Source organism: Meles meles, chromosome 11 (genome assembly GCF_922984935.1).
Source record: "Meles meles chromosome 11, mMelMel3.1 paternal haplotype, whole genome shotgun sequence".
Taxonomy (NCBI): domain Eukaryota; kingdom Metazoa; phylum Chordata; class Mammalia; order Carnivora; family Mustelidae; genus Meles; species Meles meles.
In genome coordinates this window covers 70,702,245-70,721,529 of record NC_060076.1, presented here as the reverse complement: position 1 = coordinate 70,721,529, position 19,285 = coordinate 70,702,245, and the positions used below count along the sequence as shown (strand labels likewise).

Here is a 19,285-nt window from a genome sequence, read left to right as displayed (position 1 = left end):
GGAGTTATCCTTGCACAGACCCACAAAACCAACGTTAGAGCAATTTTGCAAACCCCAATGAAATAATAGGTCTGTAAAATGATCCTCAGCTGTTAAAACCATGAAGGAAATGTTATTTAAATTCTTAGCCTGTATTAGGTATGAAAGTCATAAAATCCATGCACAGCAGTGAAAACTTGCTCTCTGCCAATATCCATCCATACTTGTTACATAGATTGACTGGTACATAATTCCTACAAGAGACACTACTTTCCTGCCCTCCCTGGAGGTCATGAGTTGAGGTTATGTGACTAAGTTCTGGTCAGTGCTGAAACCAAAAACACATATGGTAGCTGCTGGGACCTTCCTAGGAACCCCTGCCCTCTTCAGCGTCATTGCTTCTTCAGCCCTGCTATCCAGATTAGAATGTCATTTTGGGTCATGAGTCCAAGCTATGCTCAGTGGCACAAAAGAAAAGACAGCTATGTCTTGGACACAAAAGGGCACCACTGGACTGCCTTCCCCGTCTTCTATGATGGATTAGGAAAACAGGAAGCCCAGGGCTGGCTGGGCCTGAAGGAAGAAGGAGACAAAGGGGAGAGGAGAAGAGGGAGAAGTGAAAGGAGGAAGAGAAAAAAAAGAGGAAAGGGAAGAAAGGGGACAGGACTAGGGAGAGGGAGAGGGGCAAGAAGGCGGCAGAAGGACTCCCCTGACAGCGGGTTAAATTGTGAATTATTAGTTTTGATACTTTCTACTACAAGTTACAGAAGACTCATTGAAAATGGTGGCAATCAGGCAATGTGTTTATCAGCTCAGGAATGAGGTCCATAGCTGGGACAGGTGCCCTCAGAGCAGGTGCAGCCGGGCTCTGGTTCCACACAAGAGCTACCAACAGCTTCAGGTGTCCTGTTCAGACCGAACACTGCTCAGAGGAAGTGGGACCTTCTCCTCTATCTCTTTCTTCAAAATGAAGAAACCTTTTCCCAGAAGCTTCCCCCGCAGACTTCCCCTCCAATGTCATTGGCCAGGATATTATACACGTACCCCTTACTAAAGTAATCACAGGCAGAAGGATAGAATTATCATCAATAAACCTTTCATATTGAGTCAGTCTGCCTTTTGAGATGAAGATGGGATCACCTTCCCTGAGTCATACACGGGAGGGATGAAGACAAAGCTACTTATGGTGGTGCTAGTTGTGCAGTGCACATGGGAGGGGGGGAGTGGGTGCAGGGCCAGATGTGTTCACTATTAGTCATTGTCATTTGTAAGGTTAGTATGAAAAATTTTCAGCAGATGGCAGTAAAGTGCTTGGGGAAATGATGCCTTTCTCATTCACACAGTCACAGTGAGCTGACAAGGTTGGTAGCTAACAAAAATCAAGATTATGTTAGAAGGAAGGTGAGACATATCTGAAAGAAGTTGCTGTGGCTGATATCGAAGAGGTTACTGCCTATGTTCTCCTCTAGGATTCTGATGGATTCCTGTCTCACGTTGAGGTCTTTTATCCATTTCGAGTTTATCTTTGTGTAAGGTGTAAGAGAATGGTCGAGTTTCATTCTTCTACATATCGCTGTCCAGTTTTCCCAGCACCATTTATTGAAGAGACTTGTCTTTTTTCCATTGTATATTTTTTCCTGTTTTGTCGAAGATTATTTGACCATAGAGTGGAGGTTCCGAATCTGGGCTCTCCACTCTGTTCCACTGGTCTATGCGTCTGTTTTTATGCCAGTACCACGCTGTCTTGGTGATCACAGCTTTGTAGTAAAGCTTAAAATCAGGTAATGTGTTGCCGCCAGTTTTGTTTTTGTTTTTCAACATTTCCTTAGCAATTCGGGGTCTCTTCTGATTCCATACAAATTTTAGGATTATTTGCTCCAGCTCTTTGAAAAATACCAGTGGAATTTTGGTTGGAATGGCATTAAAAGTATAGATTGCTCTAGGCAGTATAGACATTTTAACAATGTTTATTCTTCCGATCCAAGAGCATGGAACGGTCTTCCATCTTTTTGTGTCTTCTTCAGTTTCTTTCATGAGTGTTCTGTAGTTCCTCGAGTACAGATCCTTTACCTCTTTGGTTAGGTTTATTCCCAGGTATCTTATGGTTCTTGGTGCTATAGTAAATGAAATTAATTCTCTAATTTGCCTTTCTGTATTTTCATTGTTAGTGTATAAGAAAGCCACTGATTTCTGTACATTGACTTTGTATCCTGCCACGTTACTGAATTGCTGTATGAGTTCTAGTAGTTTGGGGGTGGAGTCTTTGGGGTTTTCCATATAAAGAATCATGTCATCTGCGAAGAGAGAGAGTTTGACTTCTTCACTGCCAATTTGGATACCTTTTATTTCTCTTTGTTGTCTGATTGCCATTTCTAGGACTTCTAATACTATGTTGAACAGAGTGGTGAGAGTGGGCATCCTTGTCGTGTTCCTGATCTCAACGGGAAGGCTGCAAGCTTTTTCCCATTGAGGATGATATTTGCTGTGGGTCTTTCATAGATAGATTTTATGAAGTTCAGGAATGTTCCCTCTATCCCTATACTTTGAAGCATTTTAATCAGGAACGGATGCTGAAACAAAAGCAAAAATGAACTTTTGGGACTTCATCAAGATCAAAAGCTTCTGCACAGCAAAGGAAACAGTCGACAAAACAAAAAGGCAACCCATGGAAAGGGAGAAGATATTTGCAAATGACAGTAGAGACAAAAGGTTGATATCTAGGATCTATAAAGAACTCCTCAAACTCAACACACACAAAACAGACAATCATATCAAAAAATGGGCAGAAGATATGAACAGACACTTCTCCAATGAGGACATACAAATGGCTATCAGACACATGAAAAAATGCTCATCATCACAGGCCATCAGGGAGATTCAAATTAAAACAACATTGAGCCTTCAGCTCAGGTCCTGATCCCAGTATCCTGGGATCAGGCCCTCCATTGGGCTCTCCACTCAGCGGGGAGTCTCTCCTTCTGGCTTGTGCCTTGCTATCTCTGCCTCTCTCAGATAAATAAAATCTTTTAAAAAATGAAAAAAAAAAACAAAAACACTGAGATATCACCTTACACCAGTTAGAATGGCCAAAATTAGCAAGACAGGAAACAACGTGTGTTGGAGAGGTTGTGGAGAAAGGGGAACCCCCTTACACTGTTGGTGGGAATGCAAGTTGGTGCAGCCACTTTGGAGAACAGTGTGGAGATTCCTTAAGAAATTAAAAATAGAGCTTCCCTATGACCCTGCAATTGCACTGCTGGGTATTTACCCCAAAGATACAGATGTAGTGAAAAGAAGATCCATCTGTACCCCAATGTTTATAGCAGCAATGGCCACGGTCGCCAAACTGTGGAAAGAACCAAGATGCCCTTCAACGGACGAATGGATAAGGAAGATGTGGTACATATACATGATGGAGTATTATGCCTCCATCAGAAAGGATGAATACCCAACTTTTGTAGCAACATGGATGGGACTGGAAGAGATTATACTGAGCGAAATAAGTCAAGCAGAGAGAGTCAAGTATCATATGGTTTCACTTATTTGTGGAGCATAACAAAGAACATGGAGGACATGGGGAGATGGAGAGGAGAAGGGAGTTGAGGGAAATTGGAAGGGGAGATGAACCATGAGAGACTATGGACTCTGAAAAACAACCTGAGGGTTTTGAAGGGGTGGGGGGGTGGGAGGTTGGGGAACCAGGTGGAGGGTAATAGAGAGGGCACGTATTGCATGGAGCACTGGGTGTGGTGCAAAAACAATGAGTACTGTTACGCTGAAAATAAATTAATTAAAAAAAAAAGAAGGAAGGTGAGGGCGAAGGTGGGAAATGAGTGCTCGGTAGGTAAGGAAATTTTGACAACATAAAGCAAATAATGAGATTTGGTTAAACCTTGTTTTTTTTAAAGTAGGCTCTATGCTCAGGGTGGGGCCCAACAGCAGGGCTTAAACTCACAACACTGAGATCCAAACCTAAGCTGAGATCAAGAATTAGGATGCTTAACCGACTGAGCCACCCAGGCACCACTCACTGTAAGTCTTTTAAAATTAGATGTGGTAAATTCTATTTTAATGAAAGAATCCAATCCAGGTTTAAGAAAAAATTTTAAAACCTTTATTCAATTTCAATATAGTTACACTGAAGAAAAAAAAAAGGAATTTTAGATAGCTTTCCTAAACTGAAAATCACTATGTACAAAAACCATTGTTAATACCAATGAGAAGCTTAAAATAAGCTGTCAAGATTGATTTGTACAAAAGCCGCAGCATTCATACAGCAAAGACCCTACCCCCCATATCAAAGGATTAAGATATATAAGAAACTGGTACACCTTAAGAAAAGATACCAATTAAAAGGATGAAATATTATCACTGATGACTAATCACATTATAAGGCATGATTAATTTTAAGAGATGTGAGATTTAAAGAAAGCATTACACTTCCTTCATTATTCCTGTCATATGCCCACAGAAAGGGAAAACGTGATCAAAACTCAACAAGCAGACAAAAGTTGGGAATGCAGAGTAACAGATCAGGAAACATTTTTTAAGTGAGACTGGGTAATCACATTTCTTGTTGCTCTAACGCCTACTACCTTCTCTTAATATCAAGGCAAAACTATACAAATGATTATGTGATACAAAAATGTAAGTTTTCTTTGGATCCATTTGCACTTTGGGTCAGTAATAGATGCAGCGCGTGTGATGAAAGGGAATTCCCTTCATATCTTCCCTGTGGTCACGGGCATAGTCCCACAAGTAATAATCCAGAAGAACAGAATTGATCTCTCCGCTAGTTTTTTCACCCTTTTTTTCAATCAGCTCCAGAAGACAATCCCGGATCAGCTCAACACACCAAAGCGAGCACCCTCTGATTTCTACCTCTTGCCTATCCCCATATGAAAGCATTTCTCCTGCAAACAGGAAAAAAAACAGAGCAAGAAGTACATTAATGACATAAAATCTACACAGACCTGATTTGGGGTCATTTATTTTATTTTATTTTTTTAAAGATTTTATTTATTTATTTGACAGAGAGAGAGGTCAAAAGTAGGCAGAGAGGCAGGCAGAGAGAGAGGAGGAAGCAGGCTCCCTGCAGAGCAGAGAGCCCGATGCGGGGCTCGATCCCAGGACCCTGAGATCATGACCTGAGCCGAAGGCAGCGGCTTAATCCACTGAGCCACCCAGGCGCCCCGATTTGGGGTCATTTAAACCATTTCTAAACTCAGGCATTAATTTAAAATCGCACATTCCACAAGGAGAGGGTTGCGTCAATATTCCCAGGAAGAGCAGAGTACCTTGCACATACAGTTCCCAATAAACAGTTGCTAAGTACACATGGGCTCATCAGAAACTTAAAAATATGACAGCAAGATTATAAAATTCTTGAAGACAAAGGATTTTAAAACTGGATCTGATGCCAGGAAAAAAAAAACACTGCAAAACTTGGAGGACCCCAAGGGGGCCAAAGAAGTAATACCTTCCTTTCTCACTTGAAAAAACTGAACATTGTCTTAGGTATATCTACTAAGTGCACCAAGGAGAACCTAGGTAATCAAAGTTGTTCACCTGAGCAAGGAAGACCCCGATTGCTCTTTGGATTCAGGATCCTCCAGTCAAGCCCTCCCTGAGTATGTAGCTGTGAGCTCCACAGGCCCTGATGTCTTCAATGCCCATCTCTAGGGTGAGCTGATCCTGCAAGATGGGCACTGGCTGCGCTTTGCCACTGAAACTAGAACTGGGCTCATCAACTCAGCTGCCTATAGGATCAAGGAGACAGAGTAATGAATGCCACAGCCAGATGCTGAGATCTTAAATAGCATTACTTACGTCCCCTCCATCCAATAACTAACTGTAGTATTATACTGTGTCCTCCAAGAAGTCACATTCAAGTCCTAACTCCTGGTACAGGTGGACTGTGGTCTTACTTGTAACTAGGATCTTTGCAGATGTAATCGAGTTAAGATTAGGATTAGGGTGGGCCTTCAATACCATGATACCATGACTGGTGTCAGTCCTAGAATCACAGTGAAGAATCTAAATTTAGCCAAACTGGATGGGCAGTATTTATAACTGGCTAAAAAATACACCTTTGGTGAAGAGATGGGTTAAAGATAAAATGGACAGAAAAAACATCTGAATTCATACTAAATAAAGTGAAAAGACTGTATTTACCCCCCCCCCCCCCCACAAAAAGATAAAATGGGACAGAAATCTGGGTAGGTCTTCCAAGGGAAGACCTCCTCAGAAGAGGAGAGAGGGAAAAATACACGTAAGTGCAGCCCATCGTCAAATTTGAAAGATGTATCACTGAAGGCCAGTTAAGGAAGGTTCTATCTCATCTAGTCAAGTTACCTGGCTCTAGATCCCACTTCAGATAGTTTTCAAAACCTACTGTGCTATACTTGTGTGTACTACTTTACATCTACAGTTTTTATTTTTCTTCTAGTTTGCCAGTGAAGCACTTTTTGAAAAAAGTCCAACTTTGCTTAAATAAACTAAGAAGCAAAGGAATGAGTTCACATTCTGGACATACAGAGGCATTCACAACAGCTACAGCTGGACAGCTGGACAAGGGCTTCTGCAGTTGCAATGGATGGCAGAAGAAAATGCAAACCAGGGGCGCCTGGGAGGCTCAGTGGATTAAGCCTCTGATTTTGGCTCGGGTCATGATCTCAGGGTCCTGGGATAGAGTCCCGCATCAGGCTCTCTGCTCAGTAGGGAGCCTGCCCCCACCTCTCTCTGCCTGCCTCTCTGCCTACTTGTGATCTCTCTCTGTGTCAAATAAATAAAATCTTTTTTAAAAATTTAAAAAAAAAAAGGAAAGAAAATGCAAACCACTTTGTACAGCTATGGTGCACGATCCCTTCTCAGCAGGGTTTTCCTCACAGTAGCAGAGCCAACCGCGTGGTACAAACATTCAGAAGAAGAAGATGCACAAATCATGAAAAGCTGCGAAAAGCTATGTGGGGGAGGTAGCATATGAGCTAAGGCCTTGTGGATGTGTAGGATTTGAACTGGAAAAAAAAAAAAAAAAGTTGGGGTGAGGGAAACCAGGAAAGGGAATGTTTATGGGTAGGAACAAGCAGGGTATACACGGGCCAAAGAAAGATCAGCTGCACGTGGCTACATGGGAAAGAAGCCCAGAATGCTTAAATTAAGGTATCCAACAATTAATGATCCAGGACATGAGCATTACAACATAAGACAGCTTGTTATTTTTCAAATGGAGAAACAGAGGGACAAAATGGATTGCCCAAGGCAGCATAAAAACAAGTTAGAAGCAACCACAGCTAATGGTATCTTTATATTCTGTGTTATTCTTATTTTGGGTGATTGAAACCTATCTCACAAGAGAAAGTTATTCAGTCATAAAAACTACTTGCTTTGGGGCACCTGGGTGGCTCAATTAGTTAAGTATCTGTGTTTGGCTTAGGTCATGATCTGAGGGTTCTGGGACTGAGCCCCACATCGGGCTCCTGGCTCAGCGGGGAGTCTGCTTCTCCCTCTTTCTCTGCCCCTTCCCCTGCTTGTGTGTGCACGCACTCTCTCACTCTCTCTCTCCCTCAAATAGTTAAATAAAATCCTAAAAGGAAAAAAAAACTACTTGTTTCTAAAAGTAAAGAAAAAAATAGCTGAAAATACTGCACCCAAGAGAAATTAACATGAAAGTTATGCAATTATTTTTCTTATACAGACATGTTTAAAAAACAAAAAGCTAAACATTAAATCCTACTCCTGACCAATATTACACTCTAAATTAACTCATTAGAATTTAAATAAAAACTTTTTTTTAAAAAAAGCTAATTTTCACACAAACAGAATTTTCTATGCTCATCTATTAAACAAGGCTCCTGCTCTTGAGAATCAATAACTGAATCCAATAATGGTAAATAAACGAGCCTAGAAAAGCAAGTGACTTTGGTGCCTGGGTGGTTCAGTGGGTTAAAACCACTGCCTTCGGCTCGGGTCATGGTCCCAGGGTCCTGGGATCCAGCCCCATATCCCACTCTCTGCTCAGCAGGGAGCCTGCTTCCTCCTCTCTCTCTGCCTACTTGTGATCTCTGTCTGTCAAATAAATAAATAAACTCTTAAAAAAAAAAAAGAAAAGAAAAGAAAAGCAAGTGACTCATGCAAGGTAACCCAGTGGCAGACCTTGGAGCCTCCTGACTTGAAACCCACTGCATGTTACCCATCTCTCAGGCCACCTTTTCCTTCATAGGGTAGTGTGCTCTTCACTGCTTAATTAACACTCTTCAAACACTACACCGGAAGGATTTAGCGTCCATCACACACCTTCAGGTAACAGAAACTTTGATTTCTTTTTATTATGAGGTTCTGAAACTATAATGACTAAATAGTGTAATTCCCTATATTCTACAGTGTAAACAACAACAAAAAGCAATTTTCTCTTATTTCAATTGCCCCTGCATTTTTCTTTACATGTGCTTTTAACAATAAACAGTGTTTTTTTTTTTTTAAGGAAAGGAGAACTTCTGTGAAAGAAACCAGACACTCAACCACAATTCATAGTATTACAAAGAATGTCTTAATTAAGCTGGCAAACCTTTGAGTAGCTTTTCCAGTAGTTCCTTGGAGTACTTCAGGGCTCCCAGGTGAACGAGAACCTGAGGTAATCTATAGTCGGCAAACATGGTGATACTGGAGATGTCTTTAAAGCAGCCGTCTCCTTTCCCCTCTAACACACTCCACGTATCTGCCACAAGGATTTGGGCCCGTTTGTAAAAAGAAATTCTTTTCCCCTGATGAGTGAAGAGAACATAAATGTTATCTGGGTATCAACTAGCTTTTATGTATGCTATAAAACAAGGGCACACATTGAAAACATTTCTCAGGGGTGCAATAATTTTAGTGTTGGTAAGAATTTATGGACCTTTTATAGGAAAAAAAAGGGAGTCTAATAAATATTAAATTATCTTTTTCACTCCAAATTTACTTCCTGTATTTTTTAAGGCACACCAAATACAATTGTGGTAATTGTGGTTATTATTTAGTGTTCTTTTTCAATAACATTACCTCATATATATATTCCTGTGTCATTATAACCCACCTGCTTATTCTTTTTAATGACTGGACAGTATTTCTTTAGAAAGCTTCGTAAATTTTTCTGACTGCCACATAATTCATGTTAATTGTATAAAATACAGAAGAATATAAAGAAGAAAACAAAAATTCTTAAATTCATTTCCGAAGAGAATCACAATATTCAATTTTTAACTGCTGCCATTCAGATAATATGATCAACATATTCCAGAGATGAAGACATAACTGATCAACAGTCAGAACTTATCAACTTTACCTTTTTGGAAACAGTCAAAATCAATATGTAAACCCACATAACAAAATAAATTTTAATTGTATTTATACAACAAAGCAGTAAATTTAACCAGGCATTATAGGATAGTGGGTATAATTTAACTCAAAAATTCTCTACAAAACTATGAATGCAGATCAGCATAAACTATGGAAAGACAGGATAGTTACAATCTAATCCTAATCCCAAAGGTAATAATCTCAAATCATTGTCTATAGCTGCTGGTATGCTAAAAGAGAATCATCAGTATTACTGGCTCCCCAGTTTATCCTGACAGCCTTGGAGAATGTTTTAATAAGTAAATACATAAGTAATTAAATAAAAAATGAAATTAAATCCTTCAAGGAAAGGTTCCATGTGAAAATTCCTTAAGATGATAACATAGATTCCTTTATTTACTAAAAAACTCCAATGATACTCTGTCCTAATGAGAAATAACCTAATATTGCCTAACCTTAAAATGTACCTATTGCAATCAATCCAGAACTACTTTTACTAAGTAAATTGCCTAAGACCACCTTTAAGAAATTCAGTATCTTGGGACGCCTGGGTGGCTCAGTTGGTTAAGCGGCTGCCTTCGGCTCAGGTCATGATCCCAGCGTCCTGGGATGGAGTCCCACATCGGGCTCCGTGCTCGGCGGGAAGCCTGCTTCTCTCTCTGTCTCTGCCTGCCACTCTGTCTGCCTGTGCTCACTCTGGCTCTCTCTCTCTCTCTGACAAATAAATAAATAAATAAAATCTTTAAAAAAAAAAAAAAGAAAAAAAAAAAGAAATTCAGTATCTTGTTTTCAAGAGTAAACACACACGCTCATTTTCTGACAGGATGTAATGTCTATAAATTAGAGTGGGGGGGCGGGGCAGGAACAAATCACCATTAAGTATCCCTAGGGGTGCCTGGGTGGCTCAGTCAACTTAAATGTCTGACTTTGACTCAGGTCATGATCTCAGGCTTTATATTCCTCAGGGAGTCTGCTAGTCCCTCTGCCCCTCCCCCAACTCCTGCACTCTCGCTTTCTCTTTCTCTCCCTCTCACATAAATAAAACCATAAAAAAAGTATCCGTACATCATCTGGGAATAGTCTATAGTTCCAAACCTAACAAAATATGCTAACCTGGCAATTGTTGGACTGGAAACTACATGTGGTAACTAGGTTTATATTCAAGTCTAGTGCATTAAAGATAAGATACAAAACTTAATATAAAAAATGAAATTGTACATCAAACACAATTATTCTATCATGTTACTGTAATATATAGAAGCTATTATCTTCTATTTTTAATAAGATCCAAAGATTAAACTGGAAAAATACAGGAACCAGACTTATGTAACAAAATCAGTGCTAGCATCTAACAAAACATAAATTGTCACATCATGACCACTGTTTCCATGGTAGCCAACCAGTATATCACAAAGATTAGATTATAATACCCTTGAAAAACACAAAACAAAAAATAAGATTTAAGTGAGGGCTCTAAAAATAAATTCAAGTCATCTATAAAACATTTTCTTCACAAGTTGACATGGTTTTAGTAATCAAATGATTTTAGTAATCAAATTCTTCATCTCTAAAATATTAACTGATATCACTGAAAATACCAGCAGATTCCAAAATAACAATTCCCTACATGTCCCATAATATTGCTTGGTGAATAAAATATTTTCAAAAGGGTACCTTTAAAGATTTTTATTTATTTGACAGAGAGAGAGAGAGAGACAGCGAGAGAGGGAACACAAGCAGGGGGAGTGGGAGAAAGAGAACCGGGCTCCCTGCACCAGGGCCTTGATCCCAGGTCCCTGGGATCATGACCTGAGCCAAAGGCCGACGCTTAACGACTGAGCCACCCAGGCGCCCCAAAACAGCACCTTTATAAAATAATTATTAGCAATGAAAAAAAAAAAATCCATGACCATGTGTTGATGATCTTCAACACATTTATCATGAACAAATTAAGAAAGGTTAAGAATTACAATGCTTGGGATGCCTGGGTGCCTCAGTCGTTAAGTATCTGCCTTTGGCTCGGGTCATGATCCCAGGGTCCTGGGATGAAACCCTGCATCAGGCTCCCTGCTCTGTGGGAGGCCTGCTTCTCCCTCTCCCTCTGCTTGTGTTCCCTCTCTCACTGCCTCTCTGTCAAATAAATAAATAAAATCTTAAAAAAAATTACAAATGCTTAAGAGTAACATAAAATGTTGATTAAAATATCAAAAAAGGATATGCTAAGGTGGCTCAGTCAGTTAAGTGGCTACTTTCCACTCAGGTCATGATCCCAGGGTCCTGGGATTGAGTCCCTCAGTGGGGAGCCTGCTTTTCCCTATGCCTGCTGCTCCCCCTGCTTGTACTCTAGCTCGCTCTCTCTCATATGTGCTCTCTCTCTAGCAAATAAATTAATAAAAATCTTAAAAAAAGCAGAGAGAGTCAAGTATCATATGGTTTCACTTATTTGTGGAGCATAACAAATGACATGGAAGACTTTGGGAGATGGAGAGGAGAAGGAAGTTGAGGGAAACTGGAAGGGGAGGCGAACCATAAGAGACTATGGACTCTGAAAGACAACCTGAGGGTTTTGAAGGGGGCGGGGGTGGGAGGTTGGGGGAACCAGGTGGTGGGTAATAGGGAGGACACGTATTGCATGGAGCACTGGGTGTTGTGCAAAAACAATGAATACGGGGCGCCTGGGTGGCTCAGTGGGTTAAAGCCTCTGCCTTTCGCTCAGGTCATGATCCCAGGGTCCTAGGATCGAGCCCCGCGTCGGGCTCTCTGCTTGGCAGGGAGCCTGCTTCCTCCTCTCTCTCTCTCTCTCCCTACTTATGATCTCTATCTGTCAAATAAATAAAATCTTTAAAAAAAAAAAAAAAAAAAAAAAAACAATGAATACTGTTACACTGAAAAAATAAATAAATAAATTTAATGGGTGGCTCAGTGGTTTAAGCTGCTGCCTTCGGCTCAGGTCATGATCTCGGGATCCTGGGATCGAGTCCCGCATCGGGCTCTCTGCTTGGCAGGGAGCCTGCTTCCTTCTCACTCTCTCTGCCTACCTCTCTGCCTACTTGTGATTTCTCTCTGTCAAATAAATAAATAAAATCTTTAAAAAAAAAAAATCTTAAAAAAAAATAAACTATCAAAAAAGACCATACATGCACATTTATCAGTATGTCAGAGTAAAGACAATAGCCTGAGGGAAGCTGATTTCTTCATTAGGACTTTTGCATTGTTACTACATGCTCTAAATCAGAGTTGCTTTGGAAATATATCTGAATTTTAGAGCTTTCTGACTGATTCTGGAGTACACCAGGTTGGGAAATCACTGATTTAAAATCTGTCTGAATTAAAATTTTCTAAGTTTATCAATTTGTTTATAATGTTTAAAAACAGGTGATAATCTTAGTAAATAAATATATATTAAAAAACATTTATGACTATTTTATGCAACTTGATAAATATTAAAAAATACAGCAAACAATACCATCACCATGTTATGAAGGGGCTGGGAAAAGAGCACTCTCCTTTGCTGCTGCTGACTATCTTTGTTCCCTTTCTGGAGAACCGTTAGCATTTTTCCGTATTACAAGCCTGAGAATCCAGGCCATGCTCTGACTCAGCAATTCCACTACTATGATTCCATTCTAAGAAAATAATTACAAGTATTAAACGATTGTGCAGTATTGCTTATTATCCCATAAAACTGAAAACATGACATAAAATTCAATTTAAAATATAAAACTATATCAAACACAATTACTGCAATAAAATCGTTGAAAAAATAATTATGGGACTACACATCCATATAGTGGAATACTGTGAAGTCATTAAAAATAGTACTATAAAAAAATTATGCTGTGAGAGAGTTATTATTATTTTTTAAAGGGGCAACTGGGTGGGCTCAGTCAGTTAAGCATCTGACTCTCGGTTTTGACTTTGAATACTGATGGCATTGAGTCCTTGATCCTAGATGTTCCTATCCCCAAATTCTTCATTTTGCTTAAGGTTTTTCTAGTTTTGTGTCTGTCACTTGCAATTAAAAGAATCTTTTTAAGATTTTATTTATTTATTTGACAGACAGAGATCACAAGTAGGCAGAGAGGCAGGCGGGTGGGAGGGGTGGGGGGGAAGGGGAGGGGGAAGCAGGCTCCCCGCTGAGCAGAGAGCTGGATGTGGGGCTCAATCCCAGGACCCTGGGATCATGACCTGAGCCGAAGGCAGAGGCTTTAACCCACTGAGCCACCCAGGCACCCCACAATTAAAAGAATCTTAACAGGGGTCCCTGGGTGGCTCAGATGGTTAAGCATCTGCCTTTGGTTCAAGTCATGATCTCCAGGTCCTGGACAGAGCCCCACATTAGGCTCCCTGCTCAGCAGGGAATCTGTTTCTCCCTCTGACTCTCCCCCATGCTCATGCTCGCGCTCTCTCTCTCAAATGAATAAAACTTTTAAAAGATAAAAGAAAAGAATCTTCTGATCCTTAGATTTCAGAACTCTGTTTCAACATGGCCCAAGAGACCTTTCCAAAAAGACCATAGCAATGAATCAAGAGACACAGACACACGAAATTCACAGATCAACTGAAAATCCCCATTAAGGCATTTGACCAAAATCCTTACCCAGGTTACACTATCAAACAAAGACTTGCCTTAGAAGCCAACACCGATGAGTCTAGAATCCAGATTTGGTTTCAGAATAGAAGAGCTAGGGACCAGTGCCAGAAAAAACACAGAACCCGATGAGGACTTAGAATCAAGCCAAGATCAAGATCACTCTGAAGAGGAGATTGAAAGTGGAGAAGACAGATAGTGCTGTTCCAGCTATACTTTCTCACAACTACACACCCTCATCGAGGTATTTACAAACAACCCTTATCCTGGCATTGATATTAGAGAGCAACTTGCTAAAGAAATTGGCATTCCAGAGTCAGGAGTCCAAGTAGCGATGAAGAATTTGACTGCTCCATCTCCCAGGGATGGAGACTATGGGAAGGGGAGCCATGTGGACATGACAGCTACACTGCCACTCCAGGACCTTTCTGTAAGCTGTTCTCACCATCTGGTAGGTTCTAGCCCAGGTTCCCTCAAGACAGTTCTCACCCCCTTCAGTTCTTTTTCGTTGTAATCAATGGTTGTTGTTTTTTTGTCATCTTTTTACTGCATTTATTGCTAATATTTTAAAAATTAAAAAAAAAATAACCATAACATACAAAATCGGGCCTCTCTCACTTTACAGAATTGAAAAGCTAGCTATTTATTTCCTGACTAAATGACGTGTGATAAACCAGTTAACCTTTCTCTCTAGACTTTGGTTCCTGGTCTGCAAACAGGACAATAATGATCCTTGTCCTTACGCCCCACAGAGTTCTTCCGTGGATCTAATGAGAGTGTACTTGCAAACACCTTGTAAATCATAAAAAGCGATTTAAACAATATTACTGGTAATTTCTGTTAGTTGTTGAATTGTGATTTCAAGAGGGCAGGTTTAAAATTTCAACATGATGGGGCGCCTGGGTGGCTCAGTGGATTAAGCCGCTGCCTTCGGCTCAGGTCATGATCTCAGGGTCCTGGGATCGAGCCCCGCATCGGGCTCTCTGCTCTGCAGGGAGGCTGCTTCCTCCTCTCTCTCTGCCTGCCTCTCTGCCTACTTGTGATCTCTCTCTCTGTCAAATAAATAAATAAAATCTTTAAAAAAAATAAAATAAAATAAAATTTCAACATGATTTAAGCATCCATGAACTTATTCAATAGATTTATATTATGTGATTCCTCTGAAGTTGCTTTCAATTTTTTTGTCACAGTTAAAATACACAACGATAACGAATTCTAAAAGAATTTTACAAAAACAGAACCCAGTTATACAGTGGGAAGGTATACCAAATGTTTACCACTTTATAAGTACATCTGTTTAAAGAAAAAGAAAATAACACTGTTCAAGTATTCCATCTGTGAAAAAGAAAACACAGTGTGTGCATACACAGGTTAGAGCCTCAAAAAAATACTTATTAGAGAGAATTTAATATTTTATTTATTTGAGAGAGACAGTGAGAGAGAGCATGAGCGACGAGAAGGTCAGAGAGAGAAGCAGACTCCCTGTGCAGCTGGGAGCCGGATGCGGGACTCGATCTCGGCACTCTGGGATCATGACCTGAGCCAAGGCAGTGGTCCAACCAACTGAGCCACCCAGGCGTCCCGAGAATTTAGAAACACATTCTGATTTTCATCCAATGAAGTAAATATTTTGAAGTTGTAAAAGGGCCTCAATGTCCCTGAGTTGCATCATATTGAAGGTTCAGTGTTTTGTAGGTTTGAAACATTTTAAAAGGACAAAAAAGAAAGAATAAAGGAAATACATTAATTAGAAAACTAAGAAAAGTAACGTCTTTGAAACCCTACTTAACAATCTTGTTACTGTTCCCTGTCCACAAGGAAGGAAGTTCAGACCTTAAGTTTTTATTCTCAAAAGGAATTCCGGAAGTAAAAAAGTCAACGACAATTAATTCAACTACCATTAAGTTTTTATTCTCAAAAGGAATTCCGGAAGTAAAAAAGTCAACGACGATTAATTCAACCACCATTAATTCTAAATCCCCAACAGAAGCAGCTCACCTCAAACTGAGTCACATCTCTGTAAGAAGGAAAGCTTTCAACTACCAGGTGCATTAACTTCTGTGCACTTTTTTCACTTTTTCGGACACAATTAAGAAAAGAGCCTTCAAACTTCTCAAGCAGAATTTTCCCGGTTTCATTAAGAATCCGATGCCTCTCTTCGATCAAAGGCATGGGAACGTCCGTGTCAGAACGGAATATATGCTGAACCTGATCCAGGGTCACTGTGGCATAGTAGGAGGCACTGGTTATAGGTATCCCTTAGGGAAAAAAGAACAATGTTATACTTTTATATTCATCAGATCCTTGCTTTTACAACATACAATAAAGCAAAAGAAAGCAAATGAGTGTTACAGGAATGCACTAAAAGGGGATGAAGAATGCCAAGATCAGAAGCATACCCTTCATTTTCTGTTGACTTGTCTGTACTTACTCATCCGTTTCTATTAGCAATAATCGCGCCTCGGATAAACCTCATTGGCTACGATATTGCCACTGCGCAAAGCTACTCATCCGTTTCTAGCTATTGTTATATTACAGCAAATATATTTTGACTGCATAAAATGTGTTGTATTTGTCCCTTTGTTCTTCAGATGTCATCAAAGTGGCATTCTTTAGAAATCTCGTATGCTTAGCTGCCATCATGACAAGTATTAGGATCATTTCTCACTAAGGACTTAACTCCAGCCTCTTCTCACATTTGTATTGTAACCAGGTAAGAGCTGCTACTTGAAGCAATGAAGAACTTCAAGTTCGCCTTATTAACATATGCTATTTCCCGCCTCCTTCCTCGGGACGCTCCCGGTAAACCAAAACCTCACTGTTTGTGGGGTCTGACCTGGAGATGGGGCACCAACCTTCGTCGAGGGCTCTGTTGACCGCGGCGCACAGGGACCAGTACCCGCTGTACGTTTTCCCCCTATAGCCCACCAGACATTTGTGCTCTTCGTGCTCCGACCAGAAAGAGAAGTTGAGCGTGTCTGTCACGAATACCCAGTTGACTGCGGCCTCGTCAGCCGCCCTGGGATTCAGCTCGTGAAGTGCCTTCCAGCCCCCCAGGTCCAGCTCGGGGCCCGAGACCTTAGCAAGCAGGAGCTCGGCCACCCTCCGCACGCCTCCGCCGTCGATGAACACATCCCGACTATTCTCTGCAATGAATTTTGCGGACTCTCTGGGAGTTAGCGGCCCGTCCATCCCACCCTTCCCTTTGGGCCTGGAGAACCGCGCTTTCACTCGCGGGCTGGCCAAACCAGCTTCCCTCTCTGACAGGGGCAAGATTGCGGGTCCTTCTGCAGCTCTCCCTCCCTAGCCACCTTGGGATCACCGCCCTCACAGGGTCCCGCCCTCCCGGAACCGCACTGAAACCCCACAACGCGGCCAACTTCCGGGTTCCACTCTCTCCTCGGCTCACTGCCGGGTAGCTACGGACGCCGAGGGATCTTGCGCCCGGCCAAGACCTGAGGCACTTCCGGGAGAGCAGCCCCGCCCACTCCCGCCGGGGCGCGCCTCGGACCCGTTTCCGGTTCCGAAAGTCCGGAAACTGATTGGAGAGTCCGGCGAGAACCTGCCGGCAATTGCGCTCCCTCCGGCCCAGGCGTGGAGCTCCGCCATTTTGTGCACGTTTTCCCCCACCTACCCGCTTCGGGCACGTGGTTCTGCGGCGCGGAGCTGTGGCCGGAGTCGCAATGACTCCAAGCGGTGTGCGGCGCTGCCCTCCCTCGGCTCCCGCCCCTCCCCTTTCCCCAGCGGGCGAAATGTGGGCAAGATGCCCTCGGCGACGCCCGCATCCGGATTCCTGGGCCGCGACGTGCCTGAATGCGCCCATTCCGGTGATGGGGAGCTCATTCGCCCCCAGGCTGTGGCACGGTTCGGACTTTCCTCCACAACCTCATCTCCCAGGCAGGCCTCTTCTGCTAAATTACTGGCCTATTCGGAGGGCGTTTAAGATTAGTTGAGACGTTTGGAGAAGTGGATGAAGAAACAAATGTATTAACTTGTTAAATTAACATTGTGTGCCTGGAATTGTGTTTTCGTGCTGAATCTCATACAGTCCTGGCCGGGGCAACAGCCGGCGGTTGTACTCCCCGTTTTCCAAGACAACCTGTATGGTTTCAGCGGTTAGCCCTGGTCACAGCAGTGGTCTGGGGGTTGGGATTCAAACCCTTGTTTATCAGTCCTCAAGTCTGGGGCATTTTCTGTGAACCAAACTCACCCATGCCAACCATTCTGGTCAAGTAGTGACTAAATTAGTGGCCCTAATGGGACATTATTAGAGGAAATAAGTATCACCTTACAGCCCCAAAACTTTTTCCGTTGTTTTTAAGTAATCTCTGTATTCCCAATATGGGGCTCAAACTCCCCAAACTTTAAAAAAAATACTTTTTAATGGGATGAGGAGAGAGATACCCTAGTCAATTACTGATGATCCAAATTTGCCTACTGAAATTTTAGTACAGAAGCAATGTACTTGTGCTCTCCGTCAGAGACTTAAATCTCCATGGATAATACGAAATGTTCATGCCTTTCTGAAAATCAACTATTAAAAGTAACAGTAGTCATCCCTCGTTATTGACAGTAAAGAATCTTGGAGTTAGACAATTTTTAGAGGATTTGGAATTTTTAAGTTTGACAACTGTGCCCCCAGAGAAGCAGAACATCATCATCTCTCCAGTTTCTTCATTTTGGTAAGAAAAAGAAATTCTTAAGGATTTCATTATAATTTGCTTTTCCAGAAGAAGTCACAAGTACATTAATACGTTGTTGAATAAATGTAAATCTGTTGACTTGGGATTTTTCTGTCTACCCCAGCATCTCTAAGCCTTGGGAGTCAAAGTGATTAGCAAAAGGGTGCCTGGGTGACAGCTGGTTAAGTGTCTGCTTTTGGGTCAAGTCATGATCTCGGTGTCCTGGGATCCTGATCCCCCTATGGGACTCCCTGCTCAGCAGCAAGTCTGCTTCTTCCTCTCCCTCTGCCCTTTTGCTCCGTGCCCCCCCCCATCTCCACTCATGCTTGCTTTCTCTCTCGCTCTCTTCTCTCAAAAAGTAAAAGCTTCTAAAAAATTTCTTAGCAAGAAAATCTGGCAATCTACAAAAGAATTCAGGAGTTTATATAATTTAGGCCATTTTCTCTCACGGAGACTTAATTGACAGAGAAGGAAAACCAACAACTTAGATTCCTAGTGTGTTCAGGATATTGAGTCAGACACTAGGAGTAAGATAAATAAGAAAAGCTTCCTTCTCTCAGCTTATTGTTGAGATAAGCATAAATTTTGCATCGTAGGTGGGCTTATTTTTTTAATATGTGGTCAAGATGTTAGGAATACAAAAAGGGAGGGAGTTCTTTACCTACTCAATACTCTTTCCCTCCTTCTTCCTTCCCGACAG

The 19,285-nt window shown here is 41.5% G+C and overlaps 1 protein-coding gene and 1 pseudogene across 2 annotated transcripts; both read right to left on the bottom strand.

Moving 5' to 3' along the window:
- Window positions 1-4,070: 4,070 nt before the first annotated feature.
- Window positions 4,071-17,447, bottom strand: C11H9orf64 (chromosome 11 C9orf64 homolog). 2 transcript variants are annotated; one of them, XM_046023235.1, is made up of 4 exons: window positions 16,759-17,393; window positions 15,902-16,161; window positions 8,546-8,741; window positions 4,071-4,892 (listed from the first exon to the last, which is right to left on the bottom strand). In XM_046023235.1, exons 1-4 carry the CDS (start codon window positions 17,093-17,095, stop codon window positions 4,660-4,662), a joined length of 1,026 nt encoding a protein of 341 aa, XP_045879191.1. In that variant the 5' UTR covers window positions 17,096-17,393; the 3' UTR covers window positions 4,071-4,659. The 2 variants fall into 2 exon arrangements, with proteins under 2 accessions (XP_045879191.1, XP_045879192.1); XM_046023236.1 differs by lacking the exon at window positions 4,071-4,892 and adding an exon at window positions 6,814-6,995 and having other exon boundaries at window positions 16,759-17,447.
- Window positions 16,208-16,408, bottom strand: LOC123953612 (annotated as a pseudogene).
- Window positions 17,448-19,285: the final 1,838 nt, after the last annotated feature.

Excerpts from the sequence above, each read along its gene's own strand:
- C11H9orf64 (XM_046023235.1), bottom strand. The coding sequence starts at position 17,095 with ATGGACGGGCCGCTAACTCCCAGAGAGTCCGCAAAATTCATTGCAGAG. Across the intron at positions 16,162-16,758 it reads CAACAGAGCCCTCGACGAAG|GGATACCTATAACCAGTGCC; the intron begins GTTGGTGCCCCA and ends TTTTTCCCTAAG. Across the intron at positions 4,893-8,545 it reads ACTGGAAAAGCTACTCAAAG|GAGAAATGCTTTCATATGGG; the intron begins GTTTGCCAGCTT and ends TCCTGTTTGCAG.